The sequence below is a fragment of the Alternaria rosae genome, assembly GCF_020736505.1.
Source record: "Alternaria rosae strain MPI-PUGE-AT-0040 chromosome Unknown BKA58scaffold_3, whole genome shotgun sequence".
In the NCBI taxonomy this organism is placed as follows: domain Eukaryota; kingdom Fungi; phylum Ascomycota; class Dothideomycetes; order Pleosporales; family Pleosporaceae; genus Alternaria; species Alternaria rosae.
The window spans coordinates 3,149,870-3,165,141 of record NW_025763572.1 but is presented as its reverse complement, the minus strand read 5'-3'; the positions used below and the strand labels follow the sequence as shown (position 1 = coordinate 3,165,141).

At 51.4% G+C, this 15,272-nt stretch overlaps 5 protein-coding genes across 5 annotated transcripts; 3 read left to right on the top strand and 2 right to left on the bottom strand.

Moving 5' to 3' along the window:
• Nucleotides 1-94: 94 nt before the first annotated feature.
• BKA58DRAFT_138213 (uncharacterized protein) lies at nucleotides 95-5,251 on the top strand. The gene is made up of 2 exons (XM_046164528.1): nucleotides 95-4,539; nucleotides 4,630-5,251. Exons 1-2 carry the CDS (start codon nucleotides 158-160, stop codon nucleotides 5,201-5,203), a joined length of 4,956 nt encoding a protein of 1,651 aa, XP_046028236.1. The 5' UTR covers nucleotides 95-157; the 3' UTR covers nucleotides 5,204-5,251.
• Nucleotides 5,252-5,476: 225 nt separating this feature from the next.
• BKA58DRAFT_335828 (heterokaryon incompatibility protein-domain-containing protein) lies at nucleotides 5,477-8,013 on the top strand. Its single transcript, XM_046168247.1, has 2 exons — nucleotides 5,477-5,993; nucleotides 6,049-8,013. The coding sequence occupies exons 1-2, from the start codon at nucleotides 5,576-5,578 to the stop codon at nucleotides 7,767-7,769; spliced, it is 2,139 nt and encodes a 712-aa protein (XP_046028235.1). The 5' UTR covers nucleotides 5,477-5,575; the 3' UTR covers nucleotides 7,770-8,013.
• Nucleotides 8,014-8,221: 208 nt separating this feature from the next.
• Nucleotides 8,222-10,738, top strand: BKA58DRAFT_419597 (heterokaryon incompatibility protein-domain-containing protein). Its single transcript, XM_046172718.1, has 4 exons — nucleotides 8,222-8,738; nucleotides 8,786-9,418; nucleotides 9,563-9,831; nucleotides 9,919-10,738. The coding sequence occupies exons 1-4, from the start codon at nucleotides 8,264-8,266 to the stop codon at nucleotides 10,645-10,647; spliced, it is 2,106 nt and encodes a 701-aa protein (XP_046028234.1). The 5' UTR covers nucleotides 8,222-8,263; the 3' UTR covers nucleotides 10,648-10,738.
• Nucleotides 10,739-11,233: 495 nt separating this feature from the next.
• Nucleotides 11,234-13,645, bottom strand: BKA58DRAFT_381311 (Alpha/Beta hydrolase protein). The gene has a single exon (XM_046170002.1). It carries the CDS (start codon nucleotides 13,181-13,183, stop codon nucleotides 11,480-11,482), a length of 1,704 nt encoding a protein of 567 aa, XP_046028233.1. The 5' UTR covers nucleotides 13,184-13,645; the 3' UTR covers nucleotides 11,234-11,479.
• A 1,185-nt stretch (nucleotides 13,646-14,830) lies between these two features.
• BKA58DRAFT_438203 (uncharacterized protein) lies at nucleotides 14,831-15,154 on the bottom strand (the record flags this gene model as incomplete). The annotated part of the gene is made up of 1 exon (XM_046173574.1): nucleotides 14,831-15,154. One exon carries the CDS (start codon nucleotides 15,152-15,154, stop codon nucleotides 14,831-14,833), a length of 324 nt encoding a protein of 107 aa, XP_046028232.1.
• Nucleotides 15,155-15,272: the final 118 nt, after the last annotated feature.

Below are 15,272 nucleotides of genomic sequence, written 5' to 3'. Positions count from 1 at the left end.
GACGCAAAGGCCCCCAGCGCGGGCATCGACGTCGTAATACCCGCGTGGACAAGCCGCTAGACCGGACTCTGCGGCAAAGGCTGGGGATTTCCTACGATTTTGCGGCACCCTTCTGTAGGACAGCATCGTACACGACAACAGGGAATGACTGGAAATCATGTCGCCGACTGGAGATGCTCCCGATGCATCGAATGCTGGGATTGGAGGTAGCGGAGGAGTAAGAAGGCGTCATTCCGCATCGCACAACGAGGATGACCTGGCACCGACGACACAGAGCGCAAACCCTCCGTATGCGATCGAGACACCCAGAGACGGCGACGATGCGCCACGATCGAGGACTTCGGCGGTGGAAAATACGGGACGCCCTTCGATTGCGCGCCTAACAACTGAAGAGTCGCCGCGCGTTCGCTTCTCGACAGATATTGAGCGCAATGGCAGGGACGAGATTACACACATTGGGAAGAGTCCTGGCGGCAAGCAAAGACCTGGGACGCCAGACTTGTCCATCAACACGCGCGAGGTCTCTCCAGAAGATCAGGCTGAGGCTTCATCCTCACGTACACAACTACCTACACGAAATGGCGCCTCTCGATCGCCGCTATCGCCCACTTCTCGCAACCGCGGATACTCGCTACGCAGCGCCCTGTTTCGGAGGAACGTCCACGATACGGCGCAATCACCGGATACACAGATTGAACTGGAGGAGGGCGTTGGAAGGTCACAACTTACGATGGGACAGGCGGAAGGCTCTAGTGGACATGCGCCGTCGCGCAAGTCTGGAGATGCCGTCATCACTGTCACGCCAGAGCACGTCGACTACGCCTCGTCAGCCTCGGATATCTCAAAGTCGAAGTTGGGAGAAGGGCCAATCGCACTTCCCTGGTTGGAGAGCAAGGGTCCAAGCCGCCGATCACAAATAGTCAAGCAAACGAAAGATCTCGCAGAGCAAGCCCGCAAATTCATCTTCCGCATCAAAGACGTACCGCCTAGTAAAGACGGTCGACACATATACCTCGATCCCACGCGCAGAGAACCTCTCACGGACGAACGTACCGAACAACCCTACACGAGCAACTGGATCCGCTCCACGCGTTACTCGGCATGGAACTTCATTCCCCGCCAACTCGTGGCGCAGTTCTCCAAACTTGCCAACTTTTACTTTCTTGTTATTTCCATTTTGCAAATGATACCCGGGCTTAGTACGACGGGCCAGTTTACGACGATAGTACCGCTGCTGTTTTTTGTTACTCTTTCCATCGCAAAGGAAGGATACGATGATCTGAGGAGGTGGAGGTTGGACAAGGCGGAGAACATGAGAGAGGCGAAGGTGTTGCGCACAAGCCCTGGTTCTGAGACGCTGCAGTGGGAGACGATCAAGTGGCAGGATATCAACGTTGGTGACATCATCAAGCTTGAGCGGAACGACGCTGCGCCTGCGGATATGGCGCTTCTTCATACTAATGGGGAGAATAATGTGGCGTTTGTTGAGACGATGGCGCTGGATGGGGAGACGAACCTCAAAAGCAAACAAACGCCTGCTTCAGTCTCTAAAACCATCATCGATCAGGAGGATGTCTTGAAGACGAAGGCCGAGTTCGTTGTCGAAGACCCGAACCGGGACTTGTACAGCTTTGAAGGTCGCGTGATGGTCGATGAGAAGCAAGCGCCACTGACTCTCAGCGAGATCATCTTCCGAGGCAGTATTCTGCGAAACACACCCGATGCGATCGGCATGGTCATCTACTCCGGAGAGGAATGTCGTATTCGGATGAACTCGAACAAGAACCCTCGCATCAAAGCGCCAGCACTACAAGGCCTTGTCAATCGCATCGTCATTCTCATCGTGGTCTTTGTCATAGCTCTGTCCATCTTCAACGCCGTGGCCTACAAGATTTGGCAGAAGAATGAGGACGACATGTGGTATCTCCGCGGTTCTTCGGTCGCCTTCTTCCCCAGTTTCACATCCTTCATCATCATGTTCAATACCATGATTCCGCTCTCACTCTACGTCAGTCTGGAGATTGTCAAGCTGGCGCAGATGTTCTTTCTGCACACCGACATCGACATGTATGACCCTGTCTCCGATACGCCGTGTGAGCCGAGGACATCGACAATCAACGAGGAACTTGGTCAGATTAGCTACATCTTCTCGGATAAGACGGGTACGCTGACGGACAACTCAATGAAGTTCCGGAAACTCAGTGTTGCCGGTGTGAGCTGGTTGCATGATGCTGATCTGAAGGAAGAGAAGAGGAAGCTGATTCACAAGACAAGGAAGAAGGGGAAGCAGCCTGCGAAGAGTAGGAAGAGTGTGAGATCGGCCAAGGATGTTGCGAATGGCGAACCCATAACGCCAGCAATTGAGACAGTCGAGCAATTGGAGAGTCCTGGGGAAGGAGGACCCTCGAACTGGCAGTCGAGCGCGAAGCCAGGAAAGACATCCCGGGAACTACGCACTCAGGATATGCTTCGGTATATTCAGCGAAAGCCTCACACGCCGTTCTCGAAGAAAGCTCGCATGTTCCTTCTCTCATTAGCGCTATGCCACACTTGCTTGCCTGAGATCCAAGAAGACGGCAAGACACACTTCATGGCTTCTTCTCCGGATGAGCTTGCACTTGTCCAGGCAGCGCAAGACATGGGCTTCCTACTCATCAACCGCGACGTTCATACTATCACCCTCAAGATTATGCCCTCTGGTTCTGACGGAGAGGCTGTCTCGGAGGTCTATGAGATCCTAGATGTCATCGAGTTTTCCAGCAAGCGAAAACGCATGTCCATTATCCTGCGCTTTCCAGATGGCAGGATATGCATCATCTGCAAAGGTGCTGACTCCATCGTCATGCAGCGATTGAAGTTGGCTACGCTGGCGAACAAGAAGATGGTTGAGATCGAACGACGTGCCAATATCCGCAAGAGCATGGAGGCTCAACATGCGATCGCGCGTATGAGCGAACACGCTGAGCGACGGAGTAGTGTTGCCGGTCGTATGAGCAGTGTTGGCGGCCGAAAAAGTATGACTATCGGCCAGGCTGCGAGGGCTAGTCTCAACCTAGGTCGTTCGTCTTTCGCTCCTAGTGTTGGCGGACGAGGCTCCATGTCAGCGAGAGATGAGGTAGACCAGTGGCTACGCGAGCGCGAGAACGACCGCATGGACATGTCGTCTTTGGACGAAGACTCGCCAATGCAGACACCCATGATAACACCTCGCCAGTCCGGTCTCGATCGTTTCAGCATGGCCTTCTCCTCAGCCCGAAGCTCAATGCAACTAGAAGACATGGAAGCCATGGTCGACGAAGGCGTAGCTGGCGACGATACCCTAGTCATCGAACGCTGTCTCCAACACATCAACGAGTTCGCTACGGAAGGCCTCCGAACCCTCCTCTACGGCTACCGTTTCCTGCATGAATCCGAATACCAAACCTGGAAAGCGACCTACCTCTCCGCCACCACCAGTCTCGTCGACCGCACCCGTCTCATTGAAGAAGCCGGCGACCTAATAGAACAAGACCTGGATCTCTGCGCCGCCACCGCCATCGAAGACAAACTGCAAGCCGGCGTCCCAGAAGCCATCGACAAACTACGTCGCGCCCAGATCAAAATGTGGATGCTAACAGGCGACAAGCGCGAAACCGCCATCAACATCGGCTACTCCTGCCGCCTCATCAAAGAATTCAGCACCGTCACTGTCCTAGACCACGAAACAGGTCTCGTCGAACAAACCATCGCTTCCGCCATCCAAGCCATCACCAGCGGCACAGTCGCCCACTCCGTCGTCGTAGTAGACGGTCAGACACTCTCCCGCATCACCTCCTCCCATACCCTAGACACGCTCTTCCACTCCCTCGCCATCCTCGCCTCCTCCGTCATCTGCTGCCGTGCCTCCCCCAGCCAAAAAGCCCAACTCGTAAAGTCTATCCGCAAGCGCGTGAAGAAGAGTATTACACTGGCTATTGGTGATGGCGCAAACGACATTGCCATGATCCAAGAAGCACACGTGGGGATCGGCATCACAGGAAAAGAGGGACTACAGGCTGCGAGAACCAGTGATTACAGTATCGCGCAATTCAGATTCCTGACAAAGCTGCTACTGGTGCATGGACGTTGGAATTACATCCGCACGTGCAAGTACACTGTCGGCACGTTCTGGAAAGAACTTCTTTTCTACCTTACACAAGCGCTTTTCCAGAGAAGCGTAGGTTATACCGGTACATCGCTCTACGAATCGTGGAGTCTGAGCATGTTCAACACGCTATTCACTTCCTTACCCGTCATCTTCATGGGCGTCTTTGAGAAAGATCTCAGCGCTAGTACGCTACTCGCCGTTCCTGAACTCTACACCATAGGCCAGGTGAATGGCGGGTTCAACTTCAAAGTATATCTATGGTGGATGTTCATGGCGAGCGGAGAGGCGATGCTGGTTTACTTTTGCATGTTGGGATTGTATGGCGATGCGCTTTGGACGGAGGATAATTCCATATTTGCCATGGGGAGTATCACGTATACGGCGGCGGTGTGGTTGATTGCGTTGAAGATGCAGTATGTACTCCCCCTTTCTTTCCTTCTCCCTTCCCTTCTCATTCCCTTCATTCCTGACTACGTTGGAGATGGCTTACTAACGCAAAACAGATTCATAGAAACACACACCAAGACCCTCACAAACGCCCTCGCCCTCTTCCTCTCCATCGGCGGCTGGTTCCTCTGGAACATCATCCTCTCCTCTGTCTACAACCCCACCAACCAGATCTATTACGTCCGCAACACCTTTCTCCGCGGCTTCGGTTCAAGTTGGAGTTGGTGGCTGTGTCTCGTGCTCATCTTACTCGCTGTCATTGTCTTCGAACTCGCTGTCAAGAGCGGTGCGGCGGCGTGGTGGACGAGCGACACGCATGTCTTTCAGGCGTTGGAACGCGATCCGGATGTTAAGAGGAGGTTTGAGGAGGCTAGTGCTGGGGAACTGCAACAGGGGTGGGATAGGAAGGGTAGTCAGAGTCGAGGCGAGGGAATGGGCTTGGGCGGTGGAGAGATTAGGGTGGGTGGGCAGGAAGAGAGCGAGAAGGAGAGGGAGGAACGAAGAAGGGAGGGCGAGATTAAGGATTTGATTAGGAATCGGGTGGAGGTTGTGGGTGCGGAGGGCATGCAGGATGGTGGCGATGTTAATAGGATTCTTAGTCGCGGGTTTGGGGATGTGAAGACTACGTAGCGGGGTGGAGAGGTGGGGATGAGGCTCTGGTATTAATGCATTCTCATGCGCGATTTTAATTTCATCGTGTATGTCGAGATGCAGCGCATGCTTGTTTCACACCGCTTGTTGACTATCTCGTATCGTGCAGGATCGCCAAGCATGTGTAGGTAGTATGTCGTCATGCTCAGCCTCGTCACTTCCCCCCTTGTTCTGTGGCTGTGTAGGCTGACCTCTGTTATCTTCAGCTCCGGGCGCTGAACATCTCTTCTTCTCCTCTTCTTCCCACTTGGACCCAAATTTGTATCTTTGCCTTGTTCTCTATCTCGTAACCAGATACCTGCAATTTGCGATACACCAACGACTACCAGGATAAACCACGGGATCCCGACGATGACGGAATGTCTCGATAATGAGGCTCCAATGCGGATGGATTCTCAGGATGACTCCGTTCCGGAGGGCTCGGTACCCCTTCATCGGCTTTGTGATCGGTGTCGCCAGATGTTCGATACGTGGGATAAAACGTGCGAATGGTTTGGGGGAACAATGGGACTGGAACCGTCTCGCGGATATGAGAGATATGAGTTGTGCACCCTGACGGAAATGATGAACTCTCGACAGTCTTGTCATCTGTGCGAGATGTTATACTCGCAGATCAAACAAGATGATGGCATACCGTTACATAAGCCTATAGTGTGCCAAATTGGTCCTTCATTCCGCGGGACTCTACATATCTCGACACGGGGGATATCCTTACTACTGGACGGTTATGTTATTAGCTCTGATTGTATATCCGTAAATAGGGATACTGGTAAGTTTTAACCCGATAATGACTTCTTTGGTCTGTGCAGTTAACCCATCAGTAGGGGAACCAAGGAAACCCATAGGGTTCCCGTCCATAGCAAAGCATATCCCACGTCTGCCGACTGACAACTTAGTTCAAGTACAGAAATGGTTACAAACTTGTCGTGCACATCATGGCAGATGTAACAATTGGTTCCCAAGATTGGATACGAAAGGACGTCGACCAACACGAATACTTGAGCTCTACGAAAACGGTGTTCGACTTCGGTGCGATCCAGAAGTCATAGACAATTTCGAATACCTGGCGCTCAGTCACATGTGGGGCGAAGATCCTTCGACACAACTCCTTCTAACAGCTACAACACTACAGGAGTTTCAAGAGGCCATACCTATGAACAAGCTGTCAAGTATATTCACTGAGGCGATCCGAATAACGCGTAGCCTAGGGTTTTCGTACCTCTGGTTGGACTCGCTTTGCATCATACAGGGCTCCGCAAGTGACTGGACGAACGAAGCGAACATGATGTCTGCAGTCTATAACAACGCTGTTTGTACGATTGCGTTTCTGTTTCCACCGGATGTCGGCTTTTGTCGGGCTAGAGACGATCCACGAGCATCAACACCATGTGTTGTCCGACGGCATATAAGAGATATCTGGATTTTTCCCAAAGAGGAAAATCCATCAAGGTGTGCGTCCATCAACTGGCCCTTATCTTCAAGGGCTTGGGTGCTACAGGAACAATTATTGAGTCCTCGTACGATTCTCTATGGCCACCGTACCATTATGTGGGAATGCGGGAACAGCTTTTGGGACGAGCTGGGCTTGGAATTGACTCACAACAGCGACCGCGACCGCACGATACTAGGCCCGGTGGCTTTGAAACCAACATTACGTATGAACCGCTACAATTTGAGCCATACATCAGAATCAATAAGAGCAGGATTAGGGGCTTACTGCCCCTTTGTTGATTGGGCAAGACTGATAAGAGAGTATAGGAGAAGAGAACTCTCCCGTGCAAGCGATCGAATTATGGCTATCGTCGGAACAGCACGAGCTTTCCAGTCCGAATATGGATTCACGTATCTCGCGGGAATGTGGAGGGAACATTTACCACGATCTCTACTATGGTATATTGAGACTGCGAATGTGCGGAAGATGGCTAAGCCTTTCTTGATTCAGGAACTACCATCAAACCCCGTACCCACATGGTCATGGCTCGCCGGACCTATCTACAAGCATTGCGGTGTTGTCGTTCCTGGAGGAAGTAGTGAAATTTGGGATCCGCAACTATTCGTGGCAAAATTCCTGCACTTCAAATGGTCGAATAGGCCCGTCAATCACGCCCCTCCAACAGCTTACTATGACTTCGACAGCTTGCAAATTACACTAGAACTGGCAACACATATGACCACGATCCTGCTTCAGGAGCCACATGGCGAACACGACTGTCATCGACTTCGCTACGACAGTCTAGAAAAAGAGTTAGCTTGTTGTCTTGGGCTTGGCAGAGAACATCTGGCAGCCTTTTATCATTGCGATGATCTCGAAACATTGTATCAACCTCCGACCGAAGTACGCATAGCTCTGATTGCTGAAGAAGTGGATCTTAACTTTCGTCACGATTTACAAGGACTGGCATTGGCACCCGGGGTTGAAAGCGGTACATGGAAGCGCTTAGGCTACTGGAAAGCGTGGGTTGATCCAGGCGATGACATATGGGGAACGAAGTCAGTGTTTTTACGTCTAGAAGGGGTGAAAATTGAGACCCTTACTCTTGTTTAAATCATGCCCGCATTATGTATCTCGAGGGAGGGGATATCAAGGTAGCGATGTGCAAATCAACAATTCAAACGAGATTCCCTGCGTGAAGTACGCTATGAAGTTCGGTTTGGGTTCAAACAGACGCTGTATTGGTAGTGAACGGAATGGAACATCTCTACTCAGGTAGCTGGCTTATCGGAGGAACCACGGACCTGGGAAGCTCGTTTGTTCAAAGTTGCGCCGTACATATCTAGGGTTGAACTCCAAAACGTACTCTGGACGTATACATCATGTTGCATGTGACTATGTTCTCACAATATAGTGCGACGTTAGTTCTAGAGTAATTCTTTGGTCATGGGTACAACAAGAGAAGCAAGCTTCTGCGTACATGTGGCACAGTTGCAGGGGTGCTCACGCGGGGATGCCTGATGCGATGCACCACCCCGCGATCCATCTTCACACCACATCCCAGCCATCGGCCTACCTCGACACGCAGCCATCAGTTTTCAGTCTGGATGTCGAATATTGGCGCGATGTCAAGCATTCCAATAGCTCACAATGCTGAGACAGACGGCGTGGGTAGCTACACTGCGGGTCTATCGCAAAGTCAAGATACTAACGATTCGGTTATGCTGCATCAACTATGTAATCGCTGTAAAAGCTTCATCGATGGCTGGGAATTGTTGAAATGGGCCGAAGAGGGTAAGGAAGTATGCAACGCCCAGATTGCCCGGCTTGAACGCAAGTTCTACAGAACCGGATACGAGGTTCGCTTTGCTACAGTTGAGCAACTGTTGCAGTCGACAGAACATTGTCATTTGTGCACAATGGTGCTTTCCAAGGCAGATCATGAGACCAAATATCCAAGAATCTCATTTAGGCTTGGTGATTTTCAAGAGGATGATGATAGATCTGGGGGCTTCTTACCTCTGTTTGTGCAGGACTACGATTCCTTGCTAACGGCGCACCTCTATTTGAGATTCTACAATGGTTAGTCTACGTTCCTCGGTTTCCAAACGAATCAACTGACGGCTTAGTATCGAGTAACGACGCAGTAGACGCTGCGCAGCAAGGGCGAAGCGTACCCGCTCAGCCAACAGCCAACCTAGACCAGATCAAGACCTGGCTCGCTGCCTGTCTTCAGAAGCACAGGACCTGTTCGACATGGTCGTCGAACTTGACGACGTCATTCCAGCGACCGACCCGACTCCCCGAACTCACTTCAGACGGCGTAAGATTGCGATACGATACTAGTACCATTGAAGGGCTTCAGTACCTTACACTTAGTCATGTGTGGGGGGATAAAACCCATCGTCTCCGCCTGACACTATCACGACTCGACGAATTTCAAGTCGCAGTGCCTTGGTCAGAGTTACCAAACATGTTCATTGAGGCCTTAAGAATTGTTCGACACACTGGCTTCCGTTACCTGTGGGTTGATGTGTTATGTATCATTCAGGACTCACGATCAGACTGGGAAACTGAAGCTGCTGCGATGACGTCGGTATATAGCAACGCAATCTGCTGCATATCCTTCTTGTTTCCACCTAGGAAAGACTTCATCCGGACAAGGAAGGATCCAAGAACTATGAGTTCTTGCTCTATCCGCAAAGCAACGCAGACACAAAAAGGCATCTGCATCATTCCTACTACGAATCGACGCCTGCCAGGTACGAAGTACCCCGAGAGTTGGAGTAGGCCCTCGTCCGGCGTCTCATTGGACCACGATTATACATCCAGACTGCGCTATCATGAATGGCCTATATTTAAGCGAGCATGGACATTTCAAGAGCATCTACTGAGTCCGCGTACAGTGTTCTACGGGCATGAAACCATCATGTGGGAATGTGTGGAAGAGTTTTGCGATGAGCTAGCAGGTTCTTGGCTTCCAAAGTTCGAAATAGGGGACTATAACAGACGACGACGTAACGGACGAGAGATGACACAGAAACGACATATCCCACTAAGAGATGTTCCTCAGGATAGCGCGCTTCCAATACCGTTTGCAGACTACGAGCACCTTCTCAATTATTTCAAGAACTGGAAAGACCTGATTTGGGAATACAGTACAAGGAATCTAACAGTACCTAGCGATAGACCCATGGCGTTTGCTGGTGTTGCTCAAGCGTTCCAGACTGACAGAAAACTCACTTATCTCGCCGGTATCTAGGCAGAGTCTTTACCAGACGGCTTGCTATGGTTCATGGATTGCACTGGCGAGAGAGTATTGGATGGCGAGGATGTACCCCCATCGCAAACGATACGTGAGCCTGGATCTGTCATGGCGCCGTCTTGGTCGTGGTTCGCAAGTTCTCTTTACCTGGACCACGACATTGACTTCTTTGATGAATACCACAGCTGGCCACAAAACGTCCCTGAAGGTTCGCGCAACAGACTCGTGTTCTTGGCGCAGCTAGTGCACTTCCAGTGGTGCGGCCTGCCTCTCAATCAAGTGCCTTCAACGGCATTTCACGACTTCTCTGGTCTACGTACAACACTTGAAGTAGCTACATACGAGGAAGCACGTCTAACATCCGAAGACGGGTGGAACATGGACTGTCTATCCCTGAAGGAAGGACTTGAATCTTTGTATCATGTCCGTTTCGACGGGCAAGTATACTGCGACAACTTCAAATACTATGAGCAACCGCCAGGGAATGCCATCCTGGCTCTTCTAGTCGAGACTCAGCGTACTCACCATGAACATCGCTATTTTGGAGGTCTGGCGCTGATACCCGGAGAAGAAGAAGGCACGTGGAAGCGCTTTGGTTACTGGGATGCTAAAATGTATTCACTGGGGTATGAAGAGGAACCCCCGGCAAATATGTATAATCCAAAAGGTCCATCGGTCTTCTCAGGTCTCGAAGAAGTAAAGACGGAAAGGCTCACGCTGGTCTGAGCACCGCGTAGCGTCGTCGTCCAAATCAGTATGTCCAAAAGCCATTGCAAATACGCTTATATCTTTCACAAATCATGGAAAAATTACATCGTTGATACGAAATCCTCGAAAGCTACAAAATATCGTTGCCGAATTCCGCATAGTTGACCACCTATCCCAAATTGCGAAGACACGGTCTTGGAGATCAGAGAAGATCTATATTATTACCAAAACCTTTTAGTAGACGTATTCACCTCTTAGTCTGTCTTTGATTTACCCTGACTTGAAGGTATACATTGCTCTCAGAATCCTTGTTGTGAAGTCAGGTAGTGTGGTGTATACTTCAAAGTATAGTTTTGCATTGGTTGATGTATCGTGCGTCGAAGAAACGTTAATATATATTACGAGTTCATCACGCTGAAACTGGTGAGATAAAACTGCCTCATGGTTGCGCGCTGCGGCCCCAAGTATACGAAGCCACTCTGAATATCTAGTTGTGTAGCCTTGTTTTCAACCTGTCTTATTCATGCAGGGTGATGACTGGTCACATATTTATCGAGCATTGGGCACTATAGCTGTTGGGCGATGAAAACGGTGCACTAGAAAGTCAAGACGATAAGTTTTGTGTATTGCCCATCTGCAAGCTTTCGGTTATGAAGGCTCAGCATCTGCATGGAGAGGCCATGAATATAGCTGCGCGTTGTTTCCGCCGCGACGAAAGAAGAGTACAAAAAAAAAGACATAGGTAGAAGGGTATGTACAAGAAGTAAAAGGTATAGTGCTCAGAGGCCGCCTCTCAACTTTACAGGCTTAGAAAGCACCTGTTCATGCGGCATTCACCCACTCAATCGTCCTACGCAGACTCCCTAGCATCCTTCCTGCCCTTCTTCCATGCAGTACTCTCACTAGCCCCCTTAACCTTCTTCGCCAACTTCGCACTAAGGTTGGTAACAACACCCTTCGCAACCGGCTTGCCAAGGTTGTTGCTCATAGGCCTAACAACATCGCACCTAAGCGCCTGCGCAGGGCTCATACGCTCCATCTTGGTGTTGTTTGTCTGGATGAAGAGCCTCTCACGCGACTTGGGACCAGTGTACGGCTTCCACTCGACAGCACGTTCGGCACGGTCGGTGTTGGGGTCGAGGTTTCGGATGAAGCTCGTCCAGTAGCTGCGCACCTGGTGGATGATGGGCGCGTTGGTGGTGAAGTAGCTGGCTGGCTCGCTGTTATCGGTGCGGTTTACGCCCCAGAAAGCGTAGGCGTTGACGGTGTGCCAGGCGCCGTAGCCAGCGGCCTCGTCGGCAGGGTCCTGTACGGCGTACTTGTAGTTCCATGTGGGTACGTCGTCGCTTGCAATTGCGTTCTGGATGTTGCGTGTTGGGCAGTGGGTGCCAATGTCGCCGATGGCATCAGCGGCATGGCGCCAGTAGAGGCCTTTGCCGGGGAATGTAGGCTTCTTGGGCTTCATGTAAAGATCATCAAGGATGGAGATGGAAGAGTTACTGAGACTTGGATCCTGGTTGGCTACCCATTTGACGGCATCAGCTGTGGTGTTGAGATCCTCTGGTGCGTTGTACTTGGTGCCTTCTTGGGCACAGGTTCCCATGATCGTCGGCACCTTGGCATACTTGCCCTGCTCGAAAAGGTTAACGAGTGAGTCGGTGTAGAGGTCGCCGTCGATGTTGGGGTTGAACCAGCAGTTGGATGTTCGGATAGCCGACTCGTTCAATGCGCGCAGGCAAGAGAGGCCGTTCGTCGCATTAGCACAACCCTTATCTTCGAGCAGACACTGATATTGCTCCTCGCCCAGTTCCGGGGTGCGCATCGTGACCCAGCCGCCCGACTCCATGATGCCACCAGCGAACAGCTCCTTGCCGGTGTTGGCCGCTAGCATGAGTGCAACAGAAGATCCGCCAGCACTGACTCCATCAAGGACAACATGGTCAGGGTTGCCGCCGAACTGTTCGATGTGCTCCTTGACCCACTCAAGGAGTTTGATCTGGTCGCGTAGTCCAGCATTGACGTCGCCACCTCCTGCCTTGACCGCTTTACTGCTGAGGAAACCGTAAAGACCCACGCGATAGCTGAACTGAACGAAGACGACCTGACCATCTGAAACGATCTCTGTAGGATCCCAGTTCGCGCTAGACTGCGATGAGAAGCCTCCTCCCTGGAAGAAGACTACCACTGGCAGCTTCGAGTTGACTTTGGCCTTGGAAGGCGCATAGACACTCAGGTAAAGACAGTCTTCCGCGACGTGGAAGCGATCGGTGGCTCCGGATATGGTCCAATCATCAGGACGGTTGGGTGGGCATGTTGCACCGTGCCTAGTCGCGTTGATGAGTCCGGAGACGATGGGGTCCTGCGGTGCTGCGAAACGTCGTTCGCCGGTAGGAGGCGCCGCATACTGGATGCCTTTCCAGGCAGAGACGCCAAGCTGGGAGTCAACGACGGCTCCCTGGTACTTCGCGTAGCCAACATCGACGAGGGTGTTGACGGCCTGCGCAATTGAAGAAAAGCCTGCCCCAGCGGCAAGCAACTGGTGAAAATGCCTCATCTTCGAGATGAGAAAGGAATGGTAAAATGAACGTGGACGAGCAGTGCTCTGGTAAAGAATGGATACGTGCGCAAAAGCACAAAAGTTGAACTGGGTGGGCGAAGGAACGACTGACTGCTGTGTCTACTACGTCTTTACGGTGAGCATATAAATCCACTCCTCCGGATCTTCCTGGATGCGCTCGAAACATATCAAGCCCGTTATCGCCGGGATGTCATATATGTGTTGCGTTCGGACCGCACGCAGAATGAACGTGGAAATTGTGCGTTCATGTTGCTGTGCTATTCAGAGTCGGGCCGTTGAGTGATGCGGCGATTGAGTTGTTTCACGGCGGCATGGCAGGGTATCGATGCATGAGCTGACCTAGCCTCGAGTAGAAAGAGGCCATGATCCAGGGGTTTTCTTGGGAGCCGATCGTGTTCGTCCGCAAATCACGGGCTCTAGTCCGCTGAAGTATGATTCGAGATGGGTTGTTGATGAGTAAACGCGAAGGAGCGAACGCGCGGGGACGCTAGCAGTACCGCATTAGGCATCGTTATGTAAGCACAGGAAGAGATTGGGAGGATCGCCAAGCCGTATCTAGAGTTGAGTCTTCGGAATATCTACATTGTGATTCCGTCCACAACGTAGCGCTGACAGCGGAATATATGTCGCCGTAGAGCCCAACTTTAAGTCCATATGGCTTTCAACTCCAAGGTCCCACCGGCTTATCGTAGGCCCTCTCAAGTTGAACGAACAGCTCGTTGCGGAACTCCCACAATCCGATAGTTGGCTTTGTATATCGACACCAGAACGGGAAACCTTCAGCAAGAGAGTGGTCTCGATGATCACGTTGCGTGTACTGGAGGTAACACCCGTCCCTATAACCAAGCGGTCTCAAGTCCTTGTTCCGTGCGTCAGCTCTACCTTCGTACGTGCTCTCTCATGCGTGTCGGGCCAAGTCTTCGACTTTTTCGCGAATTCAGAACGTCGGTTCCGATCACGACAAGGAGCGGGTCGAACTCTGACATACGCGGCCATATCGTAGTAATAACGTGTATCAACGCAGGCAAACAAGTTGCGGATGCTCGCTGCGTAGTGTTGCGGTAGATTTGGACGTTAGAGTTGGATCCATTCGGCTACACTTCTGACTTCGTCAAACTCCCAAGTCGTCCACATCGAGAACAAGCTTCTGAGCTTGCGCGTGAAGCCTTTCCTAACCCCATGTAGCTTTCGCGTCCCAGTGTAGAGTTGCAACCGGAGAACAGCACGTAGCACACGATGATGCTCGATATCGGACAAGGTATCCGTACCAAAGCGAGGCTGCGAGACTGTTCTCCACCGAGCTACTGCATTTCCTAACGCAATCTTAGTGAACTGATCCGTTAGGACGTCCGCATCGACTAGGCATTTTTGATACTTCATGCCGATAGCATGAGTAGGGCTATCCACAGTCACACATAGGCTTTCACTCAGTAGATTGCTGTTCAAGAACTCAGCTAACCGCCGGCTTGAGCGTGGACTCCTTGTATGCGTCGACAGTAAGGCCGTAGTCGTCAAGATCTGCTTAAGCTGGCTAGCGAGATAGCGGTGCTGTTTGATCACTTTGAACTGCGCATTGAAGTTGCAGCGGACTAAGTCGCTCATTTCCTGATGTTGGAGAAGTTTCTAGTGGGTTTCGAAGTGTTTATCCTTGATGAGAACCTCCAGGATGTAACAGCGCAGCTCAGTCGGCAAATCGAGTAACCGTTGCAAGCCGCGATCAGTCGGATCTTCAGAGTTAGGCGCTGCTGTTGGACCTTCATCTTCTTGTTGCAGCATGGTACCGGATACGAAACCAATGCTTTCGTGCGGTTTCATTGTAGTAGTCGAGTCTCGCAGATCAATGGGGATTTGCGAGAGATGTTGATGCGGACTTGTGCAGAAAGGACGATTATTCAAAAGTGCGCGGTAGCTTGTACCGGTAGCGGGCAGCGAACCACTAACAGCCATGATCACCAACCCGGTTTCAAAGGGAAGCAGACTCGCCCGAATGAGACCGTCTTCATATACAACACATTTGGGCCATTCCGCATAACAAAGCTATCCGAGGAGTATACCGAGGATGCTG